This window comes from Equus przewalskii, chromosome 1 (genome assembly GCF_037783145.1).
Source record: "Equus przewalskii isolate Varuska chromosome 1, EquPr2, whole genome shotgun sequence".
Lineage (NCBI taxonomy): Eukaryota > Metazoa > Chordata > Mammalia > Perissodactyla > Equidae > Equus > Equus przewalskii.
Genome location: NC_091831.1, coordinates 13,401,406 through 13,426,333, shown reverse-complemented (window position 1 = coordinate 13,426,333; position 24,928 = coordinate 13,401,406). Strand labels below are relative to the sequence as shown.

General features: G+C 47.2%; 1 protein-coding gene and 1 long non-coding RNA gene across 2 annotated transcripts in view; one reads left to right on the top strand and one right to left on the bottom strand.

Annotated features, from left to right (window-relative positions):
* Positions 1-19,138, bottom strand: part of LOC139078498 (uncharacterized) — an 88,497-nt gene extending 69,359 nt beyond the window's left edge. Inside the window, exons 1-2 of the long non-coding RNA XR_011531507.1 lie at positions 19,012-19,138; positions 17,930-18,274 (exon numbers count right to left, since the gene is read on the bottom strand). This is a non-coding gene — a long non-coding RNA (uncharacterized lncRNA). The remainder of the gene's footprint in view (positions 1-17,929; positions 18,275-19,011) is intronic.
* A 651-nt stretch (positions 19,139-19,789) lies between these two features.
* On the top strand, positions 19,790-21,667 carry NANOS1 (nanos C2HC-type zinc finger 1). Its single transcript, XM_070589987.1, has one exon. The coding sequence runs from the start codon at positions 19,928-19,930 to the stop codon at positions 20,795-20,797; it is 870 nt and encodes a 289-aa protein (XP_070446088.1). The 5' UTR covers positions 19,790-19,927; the 3' UTR covers positions 20,798-21,667.
* The last annotated feature ends 3,261 nt before the right edge of the window (positions 21,668-24,928 follow it).

Genomic DNA, 24,928 nt, shown 5'->3' with positions numbered 1-24,928 from the left:
TAGCTGGGAAGTCCAGCAGTATCTGCTTCAGGTATAGCTGGATCCAGCCACTGAAGAAATGATGTCATTCGGGCTCTGTCTGTATATGGTTTTCTTTGGCATAGAGGTGCTCTTCGTATGCAGGCAAGATGGCCACTGGCAGCTGCAGACTCACAATAGGTGAGCAGTGACAGTGAAAAGAGTGCTTCTCTCTTGCAATATTCTCACACCAATCCCAGGGAAGAGTCTGATTTGTCCTATTTGAGTCACATGCCCATCCCTGAAGCAATCTCTGTGGCTGGGGGCGTTGGACCCTGTGATTGGTCAGCCTGAGTCATACGCCCACCATGTGGCAGGGGCAGAGCTGTGACTGACAGCACTACTAGGACCACAAGCGACGAGAGATTTCTCCAGAGGAGCCCAAAGGAGTGTGGGAAAGCACACTGGCCAGATGAACTCACTTCCCCATCAACGGCCGAAAGCTTCACTGAGGAGGCAGCACATGAGCTGGCCTTGAGGGCTGGACAGGATTCACTAGGGAGGAGTGAGGAAGACAAAGGGAACAGGTGTGGGACAAGAGTGACCCCAGAGTGGCTGAGAAGGAGAGAGCTGTAGACTGAATGCTTGTCGCCCCCAAATTAATATGTTGAAACCTAATCCCCAAAACCTAATGTGATGGTAATAGGAGGTGGGCCTTTGGGAGGTGACTAGGTCATGAGGGTGGAGCCCTCAGGAATAGAGTTAGTGCCCTCATAAAAGAGGCCATGTAGGGACACAGGGAGAAGACGACTGCCTTTGAACCAGGAAACAGGCCCCCCCAGACACCAAGTCTGCTGGCGTCGTGCTCTTGGACTTCCAGCCTCCAGAACTGTGAAATAAAGGTCAGTTGTTTGTAAGCCACCCCATCTCTGGTGTCCTGTTACAGCAGCCAAGCTGAGACAGAGAGGGAAACAGAGGAGACCCCCCCCTCCCCCCCCGCCCAGAGCCCCACTCACCCGCCTCACTCCATTCCAACTCTCACCTCTCCAGGGCCATCATGATGTTTGAATCCGGGGTGGGGGCAATGGGGGGGCAGTGGTGTGAGGTGGAAAAACAGACTTCTACTTGGGCTGTTTTGAAAATGGAGTTTGGTTCTTAAAAAAAAAAAAAAGAAAGAAAAGAAAGTGGAGTTGGGCACCACAAAATCCCAGCTGAGAGTCAGGTGTGCTAGACGAGGAACCCAGCAGGACGAAAGAGGCAGAGAGGGCAGGTGTGGCCACTGAGACCCTTCTGGCAGGTGGACCTGGTCCCTGCAGCGAGCTGGCTGCAGTCTCCAGGGACAAGAGAGAACAGTCATGGCTGGGTTTCAATTGCAGAGGCGGCAGCACCGATGAGCCCGGAGCATAGGATTTGGAGTCCAATATCTTGGGTTTGAATTTTTTGTATTCTTAAAAAATAAGTAAGTATATAACTATGCCAAAAAGCCACCCATAATTCTACCCCCGAAGATGACCACTGTTAGCAATTTTATACATATCCTTCTATACTTTTACATATATTCTCTTAAACATTTCTCTATTTTTTACACAAAATATATAGAGGCAAACATACTTAGCAAATGTTTCATTTAATAAAATAAAAGGGGGAAGGTCAAACTGTTTCGTGACCTTGTTTAACAGTGACGTACATTAACATTTTTCCTACCCATTGCGGGCATGGTTATCTAACAGTGAGGAATCTGAGGTCCAGAGGAGGCTAATAAGTTGCCCGCTGTCATCACACAGCAAGTTGCTGGTGGGTCAGAAAGCCTCCCCAGCTCGGGCTCACCTGGGGCCCTTTCCAGCTGGTGACACTGCTGCGTTGTGAGCTTCCTTCTGAAGGAGACACTCATGTTCCACATGGGGGCCTGCGGCTCCGGCTGCAGGCAGCAGCTAGCGGAGGTGGTGCGACCACGCCTCAGACTCCCCCAGCCATCCCAGGGCTCACACGCCCTCAACCTACGGCAGCCTCCAGGGCAGCGACCACGGATTCCCGGTCAGGACCCTGGACCCCACTTCCCAGGAGCTGCCACTCCCGCCCTGCAGCTGGACCCGGTCACTATGCAGAGAGATGGCCCTAGAATTTACCTCTGGCCAAGAGACAAGGTGTGGTCAGTTCAACCAAAGTCCATGGGTACACCTGGAGCACGTCCAGGCAGTCAAGGACTCATCTTTGAGTGTCGGGGGACACGTGGTGTGTTTTTCCTGTGACCAGACAATGAGTGCTCTTTGGCTCCAGGAAGGGAGCTATGCATCCGTAAATGTCACAGCAGTGGACATTGGGGGCCCTGAGGATGCATCCAGCCTCCGGGGAGGGAATTCCATCACCCTGAACCTCCCCAGGGAGCGGGGGAGGTGGAGAGATTAAAGCACAGTAGGAGACACACCCAGCAGGGCTGCAGTCAGCTGAGGTGGAGAGGAAAACCTCAGCAGAGTCAGGGCTGGCGGGTGAAGAGCACTGGCTTTGGAGTCTATTAACCTGGGCTCAAAGTCCCTTTCAGCTCTTGCTGGCTGTGTGACCTTGATGTGTTGCATTCCCTCTCTGAGCCTCACTCTGCACATCTATAAAATGGGGTTCCTCATAATCCCTAGACCCCCGCAGAACAGAGACCATGACTGTGCTCCCCTGACATGACTTCCAACATGGACAGCGCTTCAAGACGCTTCATTTCTTAGATACCTGTAAAATTATCATCACTGAAACAATTGCCGTCTTCCTTTAGAATTTTTCTAGAAATCAGAGATTTCATCTGAGTTGAATTAAAGTCTGACATTCTGGATTTCTCATTCCACCGTGTAGCGACCCCTCTGAAGACGATGAGGAAGTCCTCCAGAGAGCCAATGAGTGGCCTTTAAGACAGCCCACGTTTCCTGATCACGTGATTTCTCAGCTCCTCCTCCTCCGTGCAGCCCCCATTCAGTTTGCCTGCTTGTTCCTAAGCACCTTTGATCTGCAGGCGCTGAGCTTCCCTCACCCAGCAGACGTGTGCAAGGTCCCGTGACGTGCCAGGCACTAGGATGGGCACCAAGGGTCCTTGACTCCAGAAGCCCCCATCTGGTGAGGGGAGCAAACAGAGAGCAGAGGTCAATCCTACCTTGTGACCAGGATGTAGCAGGTACAAAGTCCCCAGGCACTCGGAGAAGAAACTGACCAACTCTTCCCCGGTGGGAGAGGGAGAAGCCCTACCAAAGGGGAGAGCTGAGCAGAGCCTTGAAAGCCAAAGAGGAAGGCAGGGTGTTCCCGGCAGAGGAAGCAGCTTGTGCAAAGGCACAGACGTGTGACCATTCACAGCTAGTGCGAAGCTGTGGGAGGGCTGGGGCAGAGGCTGAGGCCAGAGTATAAATCAAGACCATTAGCATCCAACCATCACAGAGACCGCCGGAGCAGGACCAGAAAAGGACCCGAGAATCCCCTCAGGTCCCTACCTATTGGCTGGAGCTGACCCCAGAAGCACCCCCGGGCCTGCTTGGAGATTCAGGAACTCAAGGTTCAGCCTGGGCTTCGCAACCAGGTCCGCTCTTGGCCCAGGCACATCTTCAGGAGCCTCTGACAGCCTGCTAGAGGCAGCACGTGCAGACAGGCCCCTGCCCTGAGTGCACCCTTCCAGAGGGCAGTGGATCCCCTGGCTGAACATGCTAAAAATAAGCTCGGGTAGATTTCCAGACCAGACTCTGACGCATTCAGACCGAAAAGATTCAGAGATTTGCACAGGTGATGACAACGAAAACATCCACAGGCTCCTCCAGTTTTCAGAGTGCTCTGCCCCGTCAGGGATTCAGCGAGAAAGGTTTGCCCACTGAGCACCAGCAGCAGGAGAGCAGAGAGCCTGACACCAGCCCTTAAATCCACCACGGGTCATGTGTATAGGTCCTGCAAAGAGGAGGCAGCTGTACGTACACCGGTCTGGAAAGCTCCTCAGACATATTAAATGAAAAAAGCGAATCACAGAACAACTCATATGACTGCAGATACACTAAATTTAAAAGAATGTGGACATGTGTGTGTGCATGTCCTTGTAAACGCATGGCCAAAGGACAGGAATACCTCACTACAATCCCACACAGTAGTATTATTAACCCTATTCTGCAGATGAAGTTATTAAGGTTCTGTGAGGTTACATAACTTGACCACATGGCTAGTAAACTGTGGAACCGGGCTATAACAACCATGACTAAGATTTAGAAGCAAATTTTTAAAAAGAACTGGTATAGTACATACTCAACGCATTCATTCATTCATTCAACAAACATGACTTGAATGTGTGTTGTGTGCCTGGCACTACTTCCACCTCTGGAGATAAAATCATGGCAAATACAGATGAAGATGCTATTCTCATGGCACACGTACACAGGGGTCGCTTCTAGGAAGGAAACGATGGAGGGTGGGGATTGGGGAGATGAGGGAAAATATTAGCCTTGTCTATATTGATTGAATTTTTCATAATAGGAATTAACCCACTAGTTGAGTAACTAAAATTTATTTGTAATATTTTCATTGAAATACTACCTTTGTCTTTGGGGATATTTAATCTTCAAGCCTACTGCTCAACTCCTAAAGTTTACTTCTAATAACTTTTGTTTTAATTACTATAACAGTAATGTGCATTCAGGAAAAATATATACAGATAGATACCACTGGGGGACTTTCCCATGCACCAGCCACTATGCTAAACCTTTGACACACACCATCTCGTCTGACCCTCACAACTACACTATGAGGTAAGAACTATGCCCATTTTATAGATCAGTTTTCAACCAGGGGCAATTTTGCCCCCAAGGGACATGTGGCAAAATCTGGAGACACTTTAGCTTGTCACATTGTGGGGAAGTGGGTGGTCACTACTGTCATCTAATGGATAGAGGCCAGGGATGCTGCTAAACATCCTACAATGTACAGGACCACCCCCAGAACAAATAATTATCTTTCTTTATGCCAAAAAATGTGAATAGTGCTGAGGTTAAGAAACCGTGTTGTAGATGAAGAAACTGAAGTTCAAGAGAATAACTTGCCCAAGTCACACAGCTAGCGTGGCAGGCAGAATAGTGGCCACCCAAGCCTGTGAATATCTTACCTCACATGGCAAAGGGGAATTAAAGCTGGAGATGGAATTAAGGTGGCTGATCAGCTGATCTTAAAATAGGGAGCTTATCCTGGATTATCCACTGTAATCACAAGGGTCCTTCTAAGTGGAAGGGGGAGGCAGGAGGGTCAGCATCAGAGAGACGTGATGTAAGAAAGAGCCAATCTGTCATTGCTGGCTCCGAATATGGAAGGTCTGTTTAACTGCAAAGCCTAGCTCTTGACACTGTGCTAGAAGGGGGGGAATCTCTCATAATCCCACAGCCCAGGGAGAACCATTGTTAATGCCTTGGAATTATTGTAACCATAGTTACAGATTTATATCATGAGTATTCTATGTCATTAAAAATTAATAGAAATATAACTTTCATTGACTATATAATAGTTCCTCATATGTATGCATCATTATTTAACTGCTTCTTTTTATTTGGCCATTTAGTTGTTTTTCATTCTGTACTATTACAAACAGCCCTACAATAAACAATTTTGCTTGAATTTCTGACTGCATCTTGGGTCATTTCCTTAGAATAGATTCTTAGCAGTCGAATCATTGATCCAACAGGTGTGAACATTTTGATGGGTTTTTTTTCTGCTTTATCTCCCCAAATCCCCCCTGGCACATAGTTGTCTATCTTAGTTGCAGGTCCTTCTAGTTCTGGCCTGTGGGACACCACCTCAACGTGGCCTGACAAGCGGTGCCGTGTCCATGCCCAGGAACCAAACCAGCGAAACCCTGGGGTGCCACAGCAGAGTGTGCGAACTTAACCACTCGGCCATGGGGCCGGCCCCTGAGGTTCTTAACTGATGTTGCCAAATGGCTCTCCAAAAAGACAAGTACAGGAAAGAATCCATTTCAAATTCTTGAAAATCTGAAAGATATTTTTAAATCACTTGATAAGTGAAAATAGTCTCCTGTTTTAATTTGCCTTTCTTTGGTTATTATCGGAGTTGAACCTTTTTCTCATATATATTTAGAAATGTCATTTATGAATCATTTGTTCATGTTCTTCTCATATTTCCATTTGTGTTAATTTTCTAATCAGTTTGTGTTTTATATATATCAATAGGAACATTAAAAATAGTGACCCAGTGTTCTCATATTTATCACACATCTATATTGGAAAATATTTGACATCCATATTTGTTTTGGGGAAGTATTTGCCAGAAATAGTTGTTTGTTGTTGCCTTTTAGTATTTGTTGTTGTTAATGGTTCATATATTTTTTTCATGTCAGATCTATCGCTTTTTCCTTTGGGATTTCATCCATCATCCAAATGCTTCAAAAGATCCTCCCAGTTCAGAGATGGGATAAATGTTTACATGCATTTTCTTTGCTTCTACATTGTGTGTGCATGTAGTTTACCTTCTTAAACTTAACTCTTTAATTGATAACTTCGTTATGACCATGAGATGCTCACCAAGAGGGCAAAGTTCCCTGTGACTTTTTAAAGTTGTAAATAGATGAAAAAAGCCAAATGACCTCAGGAGATATTCAAGTTTAGACAAGAGCGAGCCCAAATATGACACTAAATTATACGCAACCTTGCTGTAATCCAGCAGGGCCCTGTGCGGCATCCCCTCTCCACAAGCAGACCCATGTTCAATTTTCCCCTCCCACTCTGAGACTCCCCAGTGTTTATCATCAGAGTAGATGCTGATGGTTTTCCTGGACTTCCTCATCCCACCACACCACGTCCAACCTCACGAAGAAGCAAGAGTCCTAGCCCGGGGTTCCCTGTGCTCCGCTTCCCTATCCATGCCCTGTGACCACCAGAAGGAAGGATGGAAACTCCTCAGGCCCACCTTCAGCGGTCTTTGGTGCCTGTCTCGGTGGAGAAGCTTGATCATCAAAGAGGCCATGGATTAGAGCCTGGAGCAGAACGTCCCAACGGCAGTCCGCTCAGCTCTGAAGTGCGTCATCAGCAATATCTACCAATAATAGTTAAAGACTAAAGACTGACAATGATTTACCTTTTGTCAAAACTTTTTTTGTTTTCATTAAGCATTGAGTAGATTCAAAAGACTATCTCAAAAATAAGGGTAAGGTATAAAGAATAACCATAAGCGGCAACTATGTGTAAACTGCATACTTTGCCATCACCTTTAAATTTCCCTCCCCAGTCCTATGCCATCCCCAGACCCCTCATAGAAAGACGGTCCCAAACTTGAGGTCAGTTCCTTAGCTCTTCTCTACGGTTGGACCACATATGTTTGTACCCCTATACAATATTGTTTAGTTTTGTGTGCTTTTTAGCTTTATCTAAATTGAAACAGAATATGTATTCTCTTGCCTTTTTTTCTTTCAACATTATGTTCCTGATACCATGTTTTCTTATGTAGCTATAATGAACTCATCAATGCCGCTCACTGGCTTCTATTAAATGAACATGCCACATTTATTAATTCTTTCTACTGCTGACGAACATTGGGTGTATTTCCAGTTTGGGGCAATTAGGAATAATGCTTCAGGGAACATTTTTTTAACAACTTTATTGAGGTATAATTTATATAAAATTTACCCCTTGTAAGTAGAATATAAATGTACATAGTAGTGCAACCATCACCACAATCCAGTTTTAGACCATTACCATGACCCAGAAGTTCCCTGGGGCCTATTTTGTAATCAATCCCACCCACCCATCCACAACCCTAGGCAACCACCGGTCTGCTTTCAGTCTCTATAGTGTTGCCTTTTCTAGACGTTTCATACAAATGGAATCATACAACATGTAGTCTTTTGTGTCTCTCTTCTTTCATTCAGCATAATGTTTCTGAGCTTCATCCATCTTGCTTGCATCAGCTCCTTTTCATTGCTGAGTAGTATTTCATTCTATGGATAAACCATACTTTGTTTACTGATTCACCTGTTGATGATATTTGGGTTATTTCCAGGTTTTGGCTAATATGAATAATGCTGCTAAGAGCACTTGTGATCAAGTCTTTGTGTGGACCTTTGTTTTTCATTTTTCTCGGGTACATATCTAAGAGTGGAATGACTGGGTCATACGGTAAATTTACATTTAACTTTTTAAAAAACAACGAAACTGTTTTCCAAAATGGCTATGCCATTGTGTCTTCCCACCAGAGTGTATGAGATTTCCAGTTTCTCCACATCCAAGTGGCAAAGTCACTTGGTTTTGCCAATCTCCTCTGTTACACCCACTTTAGTTTGATAGGTAGCGTGTGAACATTCTTAATCATGTTTCCTGGTGCACCTGTGCAAGAGTTTCTCAAGCGTGTATATCTGGTTGACTGCTCAGTCATAGGCTACGTGCGGCTTCAATTACTAAACAGTGCCAAGCTATTTTCCAAATAGATTGTACCAATTTCACTCCCTCTAGCAGTGGATAAGAGTTCCAGTTCCACCACATTCTTGTTAACATTTGATAGTGACAGAATATTTGACTTTGCCAGTCTGGTGGTATAAAATGGTATCTCATTTGGTTTTTATTTGCACTTCCCTGACTGTAATCTTGTATATTGACCCTTCAAATTTCCCTCTGCTCTCAGTGACTTTTCACACTTTCCACCAACTTTTCTGCTGGGTTGTATATCTCATATCAAATTTTTAGGAGTTCTTTTATGTATATTCTGGGTGCCAAGACTCTCGTCAATCACATGTAGTATTGCAAATAGCTCCTCTCAGTTTGTGACTTGTCTTTTTACTTACTATATGGTGTCTTTTAAGAAATAAAGGTTCTCAATTTTTATTAAGCAACATTTATTAATGTTATAGTTAGTGCAGTTTTTTATATGTGTGTATCTTATTTAAGAAATCCTTTCTTGCACTGAAGTCATAGAATATTTCCCTATATTGTCTTCTAAAAGCTCGAGTTTTGCTTTTCACATTCATGTTGTTAATCTACCTGAAATTGATTTTTATCTAAAATGTGACGTAGGAGTCTATTTCTTTTTTCTTTTTCCATATGGATTCTCAATTATCCAAACACTGTTTATTGTAAGTCGATCATAGATGAAGTTTCCAACACAGATAAAGTTTCTTTGTACGTGTGGTTCTGGTTCTAGGCCACTCAATCTACGGCTCTCAGTAGCATGTGGTCTGAATTACTGCAGCCTTATAGGAAGTTTTATCTTCAGCAAGGCGAGCTCCTACCCCTACCCATTTAGTGCTTTTTCTTCAAGAGGGTGTTGGCTTTCTTGGCCTTTGTTTTTCCACGTAAGTTTTAGAATTGACTTGCAAGTTTGACACACACATGCACACACACAAAGTTAGGATTTTGATTGGAACTGCATTAAATCTATAGATGAATTTGGAAGAACTGACAACTTTCTAATAATGAGCTTTCTAATATACAACATAGTATCTCTCTCCTATTTAGGTTTTCTTCAATAAAATTTATAGTTTTCTCCATAAAGGTCCTGTACATACTTTATTAGATTATTAGAACTATTTTTTCCTCAAATAAAGAATTTATCTGTAAAGTCATCTGGATCCGGTTTTTTCTTTGTGGGGAGATTTCTTAGTGCTAGTATAAATGATATAGTATCATTTATGTTATTGGCAATATACCAACAACAAACATTTTTTGTTTCTGTTGGTATATTGTAATGCAATTACATTTTTATTTTAAGGAAGATTAGCCCTGAGCTAACATCTGCTGCCAATCCTCCTCTTTTTGCTGAGGAAGACTGGCCCTGAGCTAACATCCATGCCCATCTCCCTCTACTTTATACATGGGACGCCTACCACAGCATGGCTTGCCAAGCAGTGCCATGTCCGCACCGGAGATCTGAACCAGCGAACCCTGGGCCACCAAAGAGGAACGTGCAAACCTGACTGCTGCGCCACTGGGCTGACCCCAAAATGCAATTAATTTTTGTATATCGATTTTGTATCCAGCAACCTTACTAAATTCTCTTATTTGTTCTAACAGTTTTATTGTAGTTTCTCTTATATTATCTACATAGGAAAATCACGTGATCTGTAAATAATGGCAGTTTTGTTCCTTCCTTCCTGATCCTTATAATGTTAATTCTATCTTTCTTGCCACACTGCACTGGCTAGGACCTCCGAGACCTCCAGCACAATATTGAATAAGAAGCATTAATTATAATATTTGCTATAGGGTTTTGTAGACTTACTTCATCAGACAAAACTTTTTCTAGTTTTACAAGAGTTTTGATTATAACTGTATGTTGAATTTATCATGCTTTTTCTGCATCTATTGAAGTGGTCATATCTTTTTCTTTCTTTTACTATGTTAATGTGGCAAATTACATTAATTGACTTCAAATGTTAACTAACATTCCATTCCCCAGGTAAGTCCATCTTGGACCTGATATCTTTTTTTCTTTTCTTCATTACTGGGTTTGATTTGCTGAAATCTTCTTTCAGATTTTTGCACATATGTTCACAACTCAACTTAGCTTGTAATTTTCCTTTCTTATGTTTTGTATCAGGTTTTACTAGCCTTGTAAAATTAATTAGAAAATGGTTCTTTTTCTAAACTCTAGAATAGTTTGTGTAGGATTGAAATTATTTGTTCCTTGAATAACAGAACTTATCTTTAAAGTTGTCTGGATCTGGTGTTTTCTTCATGAGGAATTTTTAACTCTGATTCAATTTATGTAATATTACAGGACTGTTGAGGTTTTAAAATTCTTGAGTTTTCATTTTCCAGCAATTTGTCTGTTTCATACATATTTTCAAATGCATGAAGCATCTAGACTCACAAAATTGTTCATTTGTGTCATGTCTTTTATTCTTGATAAGTCCTGCCAAATAAGTTAATTTTATTAGTCTTTTATAAAAATCATCTTTTGGCTTTGTCAATGATCTATCACATCTTTGCTCTCCATTTCATTAATTCTTTCACTTATCTCTATAATATCCTTTTTTAGTTATCTTCTGTTGTTGATTTCTAACGAAATAGAATTGTGGCTGAAGAGTCCTGTGTGACACCAATCTTATCAAATTTGTTATTACTTGGTTGATGGCCCAGAATCCAGGTAACTTTTATAAATGCTGTATGAGTGCTTGAAAGGAATGTAAATTGTGCAATTATTTAAAGCAGTGTTTATACATAATTTTATATAATTATACATATATGTATGTCTATATGTGTATATCTAGCTAAAGTCAAGCTTGTTCATTGTTATTCAGGTCTTCTCTATTCTTATTGATATTTTGTCTGCATTACCTAAGAGAGAGTCATTACCTGTCCCACTAAGATGGCAGATTTGCCTATTTCTCCTTGTAGCTCTATCAGAGTTTTCATTCATATACTTTGAAGCTAAATTATTAGGTATATACTAGTTTAGAATTGTCTATCTTCCTGGTAAACTGAGCTTTTTACATTACGTAGCCACCCTTTTATCTCTAGTAAAGCTTTCTGCCATAACGCCTATCTTGTCTGTTGCTGGCACAGCTGTGTCAGCTCTCCTTGGTTAGTGTCCACTGGCCCGTCATCTTTCATCCTTTTATCTTTAACCTTTCTGCATCCTTATGTTTTATATGTGTTTCTTATAGCGGATATATAGCTGTTTTTTAAGTCCAGTCTGAAACTGTGTATTTTAATAGAACCATTTAGTCCATTTACTTTTATTATAAGTAATTTTCTGTTTGGATTTATTTCAACCATCTCATCGTGTACTTCCAATTTATTCTGCACTGCCATGATGATTTTTCCTTCTGTGGTACTTTCTTTTGTAATGATTATTTTTCCCTCGTTCCATTTCTTTATATCTACTGTTTTGGAAGTTTTCCTTTTTTAAAAAAGTGGTTCCCTACATAGTTTAACATACATACTTAACCTATCAAAATCTAATTTTAACTAATATTGATGTTCAGGATTTTCTTCAAAATGATCCACAGCATGGGAGATGGAGTGAAGAACAGGTGTGGGGACAGATAAAATAAGATGAGTCATGTATTCAGGGGAAATTGGGTTAGGCTTCATTATACTATGACCTTTACTTTTGTCGTGCTTGAAATTGGCACAAGTTAAAAGATATTAAAGTTCGAATCTTCACCCTCCTCTTGAATAATACAAGGATTTGAGAGCACCTCGCTCCAGTCACTCCCTCCTGACAGGCACACCACTGTTGCCAGGTATTTTTGCTGGACTTGGCTGTTTGTTTTAACCACAAACTAAATAACATCATCATTATTCTTCTAAGTTTGTTTAAAGTACCCCACACACTGCTTCCTTTGCTTACCATTTCCTCTTGCAACTCTGACCCTTCCCCTGCAATCGCTTTCCACCTGCCTGAGAGACGGACACACACACACACACACACACACACACACACACACACTCACACCCTTCTCGGAGGGCTCCCTCACCCCGCAGCCTCCCTGCACTGTGTCAGAGGAAATCTAAATTCACCAGCCCAGCTGACCTCGGGATTTGCTAAGGTCTTGGGACCCAAGACACACCTGAGCATGTTGGTTGGAGGCCCCTTGCCAAGGGATCCCACAATCCTCTGTACCCTTCCTGTGGGAGGCCGAATAATGGCCCCAAAAGATGTCCAGATCCTAATTCCCAGTACCTGAGAACACATCACCTTACATGCCAAAGGGGAATTAAGGTTCCAGGTGGAATTAAGGCTGCTAATTAGATGGCGTTAAAATAGGGAGATTAGCCTGGATTATCCAGGTGGGTCCACTGTAATTACGAGGATACTTAAAAGTGGAAGAGGGAGGCAGAAGGAAAAACAGAGACGGCAGCGTGAGAAGGACTTAACGTGCTGTTGCCAGCTTTGAAGAAGCAAGGGGGCCGGGCGCCAAAGGAATGCAGGCAGGTGGCCTCCAGCAACTGGAAAAGGTAAAGAAACAGCTTCTCCCCCAGAAAGGAACACAGCCCTGATTTTAGCCCAGTGAGACCCGTTTCAGACTTCTGACCCCAGAACCGTCAATTAGGGAGCTTCAGCTCAATTAGCGAGACACTACGGAAATAAGTGTGTGTTGTTTTAAGCCACTATGTTGGTGGTAATTTGTTACAGCAGCAGCGGGAAACTAACACAGCTCCCACCAAAGCCCCATCACCTGCTTGCTTGCCTGTGGCCCAATTATGGAGAAAGCCCCATGCTCAGAGGGATGTCAGTCTCAGTCACCACTCAGTCCCAGGTGTCAATGGTGAATAAATGACCTTTAGAACTGGAAAGGACGAAGACATCTCTTAGGCCACTCAATTCTCTGAAATGAGAGAAAACTGACGTCCAGAAAAGAGAAATGACTTGCTCGGGGCAACTCAATTTACACCAACCTAGGCCACCACCCTGCTTTCTGGTCACTAAGCCATAGAAGCTCCAGGACAGACGCATCTGCCAGCTCATGGACAGGCACCTCAGGGCACCAGAAACCCCTAGGGAACTCGAGACAGCTGGGATAATGTAAGGGCAAGTCAGGGAAGACTGGGAGATGTCTAAAATGAGCAGTCTTAGAAACGTTAATCCCAACGGAGCCACCAATCCACCTGTAACCACCAGGGCGGAACTGCGCCCGGCACCCGCCTGGTCAGCTCAATGAGGAGGCGCTTGCACCTGAGGCCTCAGAAAGGCCCGCAGGCACCTGGCTAAGAGCCAATGTGAGGCCTGCTTTCAGGAAGCTTAGCGTTTCACACCTCCACCCAGAGCCAAAGCTTTGGACTTTTGGGCGAATCAGGAAAAAGCACTTCTTCCACAGACATCTTTTTCCATCCATCAGAAAATTGTCATAATATACTGATTCCACTAGAAAAAGATACTTTAGGGCTGGCCCAGTAGCATAGTTGTTAAGTTTGCATGCTCTGTTTCCGGGGCCCAGGGTTCGCCAATTCAGAACCCAGGCGCAGACCTCTGCACCGCTCATCAAGGCATGCTCTGGCAGCATCCCACATACAAAACAGAGGAAGACTACCTCAGATGTTAGCTCGCGACAATCTTCCTCAACCAAAAAGAGGAAGGTTGGCCACAGATGTTAGCCCAGGGCCAATCTTCTTCACCAAAAATAAATAAATAAAAAGATACTTCACTCCAGATCTGCCAGAAAACTATTGTAGATTCACTCATATACATTTTACCATGTTTATGAAGTGAAAGGCTCCCCCTTACATGGGAAGCTCTTGTGCAGGGCACAACCTGCAGAACCATACACAGCGGCCCTATTGGCAGTCTGGTCTCATCCCCTTCACTGACCTCATCTTTCCCCCACCCCCACCTCAGCCCTCAGACCCACTGGAGAAAAACCTTGACCTTAGAGTTCACCATTTTATGTAGAACTCCTCCACTAGGGGCCCCACCTTTCACTCCCTTGCAGACAGCAGGGGTTGAAGACAAGAGAAGGCTGATGGCCATTTAGGGAAGCACATGAGGAAGTGAGGGGGCAGGACGTAGTGAATTCTAACAGAATGACTGTCTGTGGTCAAGGAAGCGCGGTGGCTCCCAGTACAGGCCTTGGAGAAATGCCACCCACTAACGAGCTGGGCACACTTTTAGCCTCCCCAAACCTCACTTTCCTTCTTGTGAAATGGGTATCATAGGGCTGCTGGGAGGACTGAAGAAATGACAGGAGTTCCTGTTCAGCGCCTTGCAAGGGCTCCCACCTGCGAGTTACAATGATTCATTACTATTATCATCAGCATCACCAGCCCCAGGACATCTGCCTTTCAGGCTGTCAGCCTCCAGGCCCATCCTACTTTAAACAAAATTGGGACAATCCAGATTTCTAACAGAAATCACAGGGCTGGGAGGAGAGAGGGTGTGTCACAAAGAGAAAGCATTACTCCTGCACCAAAGGACCCACCACTGGATAAACAGACTTCTAAACGGAGTTGGGGGGCCACCTCTGACACAGTGGGGAATGTGCCTAGTTGTGCCCCCACCAGATCCTTGCATGGCCTCTTCCTGCCCCCTCTGACCCCTGCTCCTGGCCAGGCTCCCCCCTCTGGGCCCCAGAAGCCCCGTGGCCAGAGGATAACCACTGCATCTGAGAGGGTGCAGGCCCAGCTTTGGAGCGAGGGGGACACAGGGTTAAGCCTGAGGCCTGCGGCTCACGAGCTCTTCAGTCTTCCCTTTACCTCTAACATGAGGCTGAGGCAGCCGCCGCCTCCCGGGGCAGCTGTGAGGGGCTGGAGGATATGGGAGTGCTGTCTCAAGCACCTGGTCTGATGGTGGCATCATTACGATGACTCTCAGCTGGGAGTCAGTACTCAGCACGAGGCAGCGTGGATGAGGGACGAGACACCGTAAAGTCCCTGTTCTCAGTTCTGTGTGTCCTTCCAGCCTTTGTCCACACGCACACACCATTCAGACATGGGGGTCACCTCCCTCAGGCCAGAATACTGTATCCTACTTTTTTGACAGAAGTGCCAAATGCATTTTTTTTCATAGTACTACACATTCCAATCAGAATGAATTCAGCTGCAAGTAAAAACACTTGGCTTGTAGTGGCTGGAACAATAAAGACATTTAATTATCTTGTGTAACAAATCACCAAGTCATCAACAAAAATGTCCCGAGGTTTTTTTTTTAATATGTAACTTTTGTGGTCGGCCACCACCAGTTTGCCAGCTTTTTGTCCTTAAGACTTGTCACCTCAGGGCTGCCTCAGTTCCACAACCTGCTGGTGACCAGAAGATGGTGAGGCTCCTGGTCCTTCTTTTTTTTTTTTTTTTTTTGAGGAAGGTTAGCCCTGAGCTAACATCTGCTGTCAATCCTCCTCTTTTTGCTGAGGAAGACTGGCCCTGAGCTAACATCCGTGCCCATCTTCTATTTTATATGTGGGACACCTGCCACAGCGTGGCTTGCCAAGCAGTGTTATGTCTGCAGTGGGGATCCAAACCGGTGAACCCCGGGCCACCGAAGCAGAACATGCGAACTAAACCGCTGCGCCACTGGGCCGGCCCCTGTTGGTCCTTTTTTTTCTTTTTAAACAATGGAACAAACTCCCCGCAGAGTCCTGACAGACCTCCCCTTATATCTCAGGCACCAGAACAGGGCTACCAGCCCTCCCCTAACTCAATCATGCCCAAGGGAAACGGGATGTTTCTGTGGGCTTCCCCCGTCACAGCTCATCCTCTAAGGCAGGGAGGGACTCGCCCACAACTAGAGTAAGTCAGCAAGAAGGGGAAAGTGGCTGCCACTTTACTGGATAGCCCCCTTAAGATCAGAGGAAGGAGCTGGAGAGCAGAGTGCTTAAGTCCCTCGTCCAAGGCCACATGCGACTTTGCAGAAGAGCCAGGATGAAAACCAGCAGCCCATCCCTTGAGCACGTGGCTTCTCAACTTACTGTGGTCAACTCTAAGTCCCCAAGGGGCAGGAGTCCCATCTCCAGGACTCTCTGAGCTTGGCCAGAGGCATGATATGGAGAAAGTCAATGCCATCACAGAAGAGAGCCCCCACGGTGCCCAGATGCCCCTCACCACCTCCCAGCCCCAGGGCTGGGGAGCGAAAGCACTTCCTGTCCCTCCACGGAGCCCAGCAAGCAAGGCAGCAGGAGCCCGGAGCCTGACAAACAGCATCTCTGTAGCTGCCTGGACACCCGCCAACCTGCCTCATTCCCCAGGGCTGACCTCATGTTTCTGAAGAGCCTCAAGACGCCCGAGGCCTGTGTGCTGCCTCTCGTGGTTCAGTTCTGCTGCCAGCAGAGGAAATGGCCCGCCTGGAGGCCGGGGGCAACGGAGAGGTGGAAATGCAGAGCCCAGGCAGTCCTCCCAACAGCCACCCCCACCCTGCCAGAGCCTTCTGCCTGTGCCACACAGGCCCTCTTCCAGAAGAGACTGAGCAAGACCCTCTAACCTCTGCGCTGAGGCCCGTCCTGACCTGTCTTCCTGCCCCCACCAATCTGAGGGTGTCCCTTGAAGAAACTTTCACGCTCTGGCTATTTCTGTTTCCTTTCAGACTTCTGGAAAGGGAAAAAAGGCAGGCAGCCTTCATCGAGGTGCTAAGAACATCTCTGAAGTCAGTTCCACCACCTCAAAGAGAGCTGGAGAGCTCATGGCCAGGCTGAGGCCCGTGCTTAGTGACAAAAGGAACTGTTTATTTAACCCAAAGCTGGAGCAGGCACCCACTCGGAACTTTCAATGGTCACTAACAGCAAAGACTCTCAGCGTACTGGCCAGCATGGGCTGGGACGCACCAGCCTTCACACACTCTGCCTCCACTTCCAGCATTGTTTACCAGGCCAACACCGACCGCAGGCAAGGCCGATGGCAGATCAGGTGGGCGGCCTGGGGAGGCAGCATGTAGCTAGACCCCCAGGACACAGGAGCTCCCTTCCACCTCTTTCCAGGGCATCTCCATGCCATGATCGCCACCCACCCACGCTGCAGCTCCACATCAAGGCATCTGTTCTTATTCCGGTTCACTTAGAAGTTTTATTCCCCTCGTAAACCCACAAAGGCTAAAAATCACGTGGGGAGAGGGAAGAAGACCTCACTTATTTCCTTCCTCTCTTTGGCCTGACCAAGGGGGATCAGACACGGGAGCCAGCGGTTTTAAACTTTCCTTGCAGAAGTTTTTCTCAGAACGGTGGCACTTACTCCTCAGAGCTTGAAAAGCCTGCATACCTTGAAAGTATGCGGGCTGCAAGGCTGCGCGAACAGAGTGGAATTTTCCATTTATAGAATAATAATCTTCATACCACTCTAGGGGCCGGCGTTTTCATGGTAAGAGCTCAGAGTTCAGTGTCAGCAAACCTGCACGCGTCTGCAGGGGCCCCACGCCATTCGGGCTCTTTTATTTATTTTTGGTGGGAGAGGGGGAGGAAATAAAGGAATGGCTTTTTAACTTGAGTGCCAACACAAACTTGAAAAAGGAACTGGGTTGGCAAGTGCAGAATATTACTGTCTGGTTTCAGGACCTAAATCAACCATTAGGGAGTAGGAGGTGAGGAAGAGACAGAAAAACATACCTTCAAGCCCTCACACGGACAGGTGGCCAGCACAGGCATCGCGTTACCGCCTCAAGTCCTTCCTGGTGCTGCCACCTGGCCCCTAGATTGCTCCCGGAGGGCAGGGGCCCAAGCCAAAGGCACATTGCCCCATCTCACTTCTCTTCTTTCAGTTTGCCCTGGTTCTGCACTTGATTTCTGCTGATGCAGGCACACTCATAGTCTGAAATATCTTCGGGGACCATGGTGTAGCAGGAAGGCCACCAAGCCAGGCGTGATGGGGCCTGAGTCCTAATTCTGGCTGTCACATATTCACCGTGTGACCTTAAAGAAGTCCTTCTCTTGTCTGGGTCTCGTTTTCTTCATCTGTAAAGTAAGATTGGATTGAGTGATCCCAAAGGTCCCTCCCACTGCTGAATTCTGATTCACGCATTCATTCTAATGTTAACTGGTGCCAGCACTAGGTTCTGGGCATCCCTGCCAGGCCATTCTAAATCCACTGGGCACAGGCAGATGCGGGAGCATGGCTTCACGCCTAATGAGGGCTGCCGGCACCAGCCACCCGTCTCCTTGTTTCAATAGCCATAGCACGTCCAGAGAGGGGCAGGAAAGCCCTGCCCCATGGAATCCCTCTGCCTGCCAGCCTGGCCACCACAGGGGGCACTTTCCCGGGCCCACAGAACCCTGCAAGGAACTTCCCAGTACCTAAAACCTTTCCTAATTTTCATTTTTTAAGAAAAAGTGTTGTTCCTTCTGCTAGGAAGGGCATGACCACCTCGCATCCTCCTAATCAAAACTCTTTTGATTTTTTTTCTATCTTTACAAAAACATCTTATTCATTTCAAAGTGTTAAATTGGGATACTGAGTATGTTTTGTTTTTCAAATTGCACATACACCCCACATGTTAATACAGCCCCCCGGGGATGAGGAGCTTCACACACACACACACACACACCAATCACTGTCCTAGGGCTGGAAGATTTTCTGGCCCAGTCCCCACCCCTACCTAAGTCACCAGCTAGTGGCCACCCAGTTTCCGAACACCTGTTGGGAAGCGGCTGCGCGCCCGCCGTGGGAAAGCGCTGCGTCCCTCACTACTTACGAGGGCAAGAACCATAACCTCTCCGCACCTCAGAGGTCTGTGCAAGGATTTCACCCAGTTGAAAGCTCCCCAAAGCACTGTGCAAACGGAAGTTACTGGGTTGTTGGGCCGCTGTGACTTGAACACTGCATCCTTCGACCGCGCCAAGTCCTGCCTCCCCACAGCTTTTCTTGCTGATGCTGGTGAGAAAGAGGGAGGGGAGAATGGGCTTCTCACTTGAAAGCTGGTCCTGGGGCACTGAGGCTGGGAGGTGGGTGCGTGAACCTTGGGGCATTCCCCCACAGCCCTGCCTACTCCGGCCCTGGCGAGTCTCACCACCAGGCTGAGGGAGACCGAGGCCCGGTCACCTGTTCCAAACCCAGAGCACAGCGCTCAGGCGAAGACCGGGCCCAGCAGCCGTCCCCCTGGGTCCTTCAGCTTCTACTTTCCCCTCCCCTCGCGTCCCAGCTGCGCGGGCAGGCCACGCCCCCTCCCCGGATTCACCAATCAGCGTCCGGAGCGGCGCCCGTGGCACAGGGGGGCCCTGGTCGGCAGCCAATTAGCGCCGGGGCCCGAGGCGGCGCCTCGCCCGCCCCCTCCCAGAATGAAAGCCGCCCGCAGCTGCCGAGCCTGGCGCAGCGCGGGGCGCGGGAGCCGCGCGGGCCGGAGCGGAGCGCGCGCACTGGCCGCCCGCCCGCCCCCGGCGCGCCCGCTTCCGCTCCGCCTCCGTCCTGGGCGCAGGCGAGGTGGCCGGGGCAGGGGAGCGCAGGGGGCAGGGCCGCGGCGGCGAGGCCGGGGGGCGGGGAGGAACGGGGCCCGATAAAAGGCGGCGAAGCGGCCCCACCCCGCGGCAGGCCGGCGGGCAGGCTCCGCGCGTCCCTTCCGTCCGGCCCGCGCCGGCGGCGGGGAGGCGGCGCGCGCGGCCCGCAGCCCGCCCATGGAGGCTTTCCCCTGGGCGCCCCGCTCGCCCCGCCGCGGCCGCGCCCCCCCGCCCATGGCGCTCGTGCCCAGCGCCCGCTACGTGAGCGCCCCGGGCCCGGCGCACCCGCAGCCCTTCAGCTCGTGGAACGACTACCTGGGGCTCGCCACGCTCATCACCAAGGCGGTGGACGGCGAGCCGCGCTTCGGCTGCGCCCGCGGCGGCGGCGACGGCGGCGGCGGCGGCTCCCCGCCCTCCTCTTCCTCCTCGTCCTGCTGTTCTCCCCACGCGGGGGCCGGGCCCGGGGCGCTGGGGCCGGCGCTGGGGCCGGCCGACTACGACGAAGACGAGGACGACGACAGCGACGAGCCGGGTTCCCGGGGCCGCTATCTGGGGGGCGCGCTGGAACTGCGCGCGCTGGAGCTGTGCGCGGGCCCCGCCGAGGCCGGGCTGCTGGAGGAGCGCTTCGCGGAGCTGAGCCCGTTCGCCGGTCGCGCCGCCGCCGTGCTGCTGGGCTGCGCACCCGCCGCCGCCGCCGAGACGGCGCCGCGCGACGAGCGGGCCCCGGCGTGGGCGCCCGAGCCCCGGCTGCACGCCGCCTCGGGGGCGGCCGCCGCCCGGCTGCTCAAGCCTGAGCTGCAGGTGTGCGTGTTCTGCCGGAACAACAAGGAGGCGGTGGCGCTCTACACCACCCACATCCTGAAGGGACCCGACGGGCGAGTGCTGTGCCCGGTCCTGCGCCGCTACACGTGTCCCCTGTGCGGCGCCAGCGGAGACAACGCGCACACCATCAAGTACTGTCCGCTCTCCAAAGCGCCGCCGCCGCCCGCCGCCCGCCCGCCGCCGCGCAGCGCCAGGGACGGCCTGCCGGGCAAGAAGCTGCGCTGAGGGCCTGGGCTCCCCTCTGCTGCCCGCTGACGCCGCCAGGGTCGCCGCCTGCCCACCCTCTCTGTTTTGGTCTGCGCACCGTCTCTCCCTCGCTGTTGGGGAGGCTTGGAGCTTGGGAGTTGGCTCAATTTGGAAAGTCGTCTGTTTTTTTTCAAAGCAAGCCGGCCGGCCGTAAGGAGTACTTTTCTGTCCAAGAGCGGTTGAGACTAGACGCTGAAATCTTGATTTCTCTCTCGTTTCTGGTTTGTGCACGTCCAGACGGTGAAGGCTGGGTATTCCACGTACTGAAATACGGCAATTTAGAGGCGCTGTTTATTTACTATACGTCGACCTATTTTAGATGCGCATCAGTATGAAATTGTCTCATTCTAATCTTGGATGTTTAATTTTACGAATGGAGGCACTTTACTAGGTCTAGAATATTTTTTTAAAAGCCTCTTGACTGAACTTAAAACGGGATTTTAAGGAATGTCGGCAAAATGACTTTTATTGTTTGAAACAAGTAATATTTCTTAGTTGTCCTTAATCATCTATTCTAATTTCAGGTGAAGCAGGCCCCTAGTGGCATCACCGTTTTGAGAAGTTTGAAGGTTCAGTATTTTCCAGTATTAACTTGGATGGGTATCCTTCCTTGTGGCTTGTTTCTGTCCTGGCTGGAAGTGTAAAAATGCACAATCTGTAGCAGGTAGAATACAGCTCCTCATCCTTTTATGTACCAGATCTTTATTACTGAACTAGCATTTTCCACCTTTAAAAACTGTGCCAAGTTATAATCATATTGTGTATACACTTGGAAATGGTGCTGTTTAAAAAAAAAAACTTGTGTATTTATACAGTAACAGTATATGAATTCATTAATCTTGCCTATAACTTTTGTTACTTGGCCTTTTGTCTATGCACCCACCCCCCATGTGCAGTCCTATAAAGAGACTTGTAATATTAAGATCAAATAGGAACAGCATTAATTCACCCTGAATTGCTCAGTTTCAGGGTTCTTAGCTCATTCCAGCTGTTGCCTCTCAGACTAAATGGAAGATTGGAAGATGGAATCCTTTGAGCTCTGGAAGGTTAATGTAATAACCTCTATTCAAGAGGGTTCCACACTGGGCTGTATCGGCTTTAGGCACACGCAGTCCTCAAACCAGAATAAGCTACTAATTAAAGGAACTAATTGTGGAGTGGGGCTTGGAGACAAGGAACGCAGCCCCTCTCATATTCCCATTCTCACTGGAAGACCTGTTTCTGGAATCCCACGAGTTATCCATAAGTGAGATTAAACCTGATCCTTGGGCAAAGGTTCTTAACTCCTACTTTACCTCCCACCCTACTTTTAAATCCACCATGCCGAATGCCACAAAACAGAAGTGAATTAAGATGAAAGCATCTGAAATACACAAAATGCATCACTGAAAATTCCTGCAAGAGATTGGCTCTGAGTATATAAAGATCTCAGTAGGAGAGTTTAGAGCTATTAGAGGTTGAACGTCCATGTTAAACAGCAAACTCCCTCCACAGCAAGCTAGCTGGGTTTGAACACTTCTTTGAAGGTGTAAGAGAGGCTGGGGCATATAGCACTGGACAGCTGTGAGTCTTCTGGTCAAAGGAAGGAACATCAGAACAAGGGGGTGGGGCAGGCAAACTGTTTCTCTGCCAGGAAAAAATAATCTAACTCTCGCTAGTCTAGCCCCAGACCAGAGAACTTCAGATATGACTAGACCTAAACTTAAGTAGCTCAAAAAAACCATGTAATTACTTCTCATTTTGCTAGGAAATATGCCAGATTAAATTATTTTGCTTCTTGGGTGGTTTTCAGGACAATACGAATTCCTGTGACCAGTGGGAGCACTGCTGTGTTCTGACTTTTCAAGTCACTATAAACACATCGGTGCGTTCTCCAGGACAGGAAGACGCAGGCAGCTACTTGGCATTTTTAAAAAGAGCCAAATTACAGACAGTTCCCAGGTCTCAGGGATGAGGTTTTAACATCTTCAACATGAGAATCCCTCGGTGAGGGGATGTGCTTAATATGAACTGGACATTCTGACACCATTACTGTTTCAGCTGAACTGGGAACATGGTGAACGTGGAGTTGAGATCTTGAAGCCAGGGGATTACTGGGCAGGTATCCAGAAGACCCTCAACTAGTCAGACAACTATTATATTAAAAAGCGCTCGGGATCAGCCCCCCTCAAATTTGCCTCAGTTTTCCAGCTAACATAAAATTCTGGGAGTTAAAAGATGAACAGAATACTACTACAGTTAATTTTCTACAGACCTCTTATTAAAAGTCTATCAACCACATTAACACATTTAAAAGGAACCTTAGCATTCTCAATCTGAAACAAACTTGCAAAATTAAATTCAAGGTAAAGAAACCCAATTTTTCGAAGTTTAAAAGCGACAAAATTACCTTGCTTTCCTAAGAACATGCTGCATATTTGGCTAAAAACAAAACGATGTATGGAATCCTCAAAAGAGCTTTACCAAATCTAGAGCGACAGATCAACCTGCCTGTCCTGTAGAGACATTTCCAGTGGCTTTTAATTTGAATTTTAATCATCCTATGAAGTCCTTTTTGGAAGCTGCAGAATTATTTACTTTGATTACAACTTTTGGCACAGATTTATAAGTAAGCCAAAATTATATCACAAATATATGTGTACTTCAAAGGAAAGCAAAGTTTCAGAGTTAGTCCTAACTTTCTAGTCTGTTCTTAGCCACAACTTGAAGAACATTCCTTCCATAATGTCCCATATATTTCAACTAGACCTGTAAAATTACAAATCAATATACAAATTCTTTGGTAAAAAAGCAAAACGCAAGTAGTCGCTAACAAAAAATCCCACGGAGATGCATGCCACCCGCCTCCTGATAGCCACTACGGAAAAACTAATGGGACAGAGTCTTTGTTGGGCTGCTGTCTCTACCCTCAGATCTCTCCATATTAACAGCAGTGATATTCTCATTTAAAAATGCAGAAGCCACGGGGAACATGGAAGACATTTAGCACAGCAGTGAGTAGGCTGGTTGTTAGCTTTCCTCTGACACCTGTGCATAAATACTAGAGGATGAGGGCAGGGTTGTGAGGCCTGAAGAGTAGAAACCCAAGAGCAGGATCACACAGAAGCAGAGCTGCCTGTGCTCTCAGCCTGTGCTCTGGATTCTGACTCGCAGGACAAAGACTTTATTTGGGAGGACAGTATGTCTGGGAAAGTATCTGGGCAGGAAGGGTGGGTGTGCACAACAGCCTGGAAACCTAACCATCAGACGTGCATCCATAACTCATCTAAGCAATCAGCTTAAATGAGCTGTCCTGTTGGGGCCTGTGATGTCACAGGTACAGTCCCCTACTAACTTAAGACTCATAGCAGGGCCAGCCTGTGGCGCAGCAGGTTAAGTTTGCATGTTCTGCTTGGGGCAGCCCAGGATTCGCCGGTTCAGATCCTGGGTGCGGACCTACGCACCGCTTGTCAAGCCATGCTGCAGCAAGCGTCCCACATAGAAAGTAGAGGAAGATGGGCACGGATGTTAGCTCAGGGCCAACTTCCTCAGCAAAAAAAGAGGAGGATTGGCAGCAGATGTTAGCTCAGGGCTAATCTTCATTAAAAAAAAAAAAAGACTAAGAGCAAGTACTGCCCCAAGTTCTTTTACTCATTACAAAAGAAAAGGCCCTCTCCTCACAAAAGACCGTTAAGACCACTTGTTGAAATACCAGATATTAAGAAGGTTAAATGTTTTAAAAAAGTGGTTTCCATCACTGGTAACGTCAAACACAAAAAGCTGCATCTGATTAGTGAAAATAAAAAAGCATCAGCACTCCCTCTTCTGGCCTTACAGCTGTACCAACAGGAATTCTCACCACTATGAGGAATAATGTTAAGTGCCTACAGCCACTATAAATCTGCAACTCACATTCCCTGATGTTATGATTTTTCTAATTTCAGGGGAAAATCTAAAATGGTACACCCACACACACATCACGCATAAGAGCTCACAGAGAAGACTACGGAGTTCCTCAATTAATAAAGGAGGACATCTGAGGGGAAATATCCTAGCCACATTTGCTTTCTGTTATATTTAGATTATCCTTGATACAAAACACTGAGACAATTAATAACACTGGCAAAATAG

What these genes read in the sequence shown, in the direction of transcription:
- NANOS1 (XM_070589987.1), top strand. Translation starts at nt 19,928, where the DNA reads ATGGAGGCTTTCCCCTGGGCGCCCCGCTCGCCCCGCCGCGGCCGCGCC.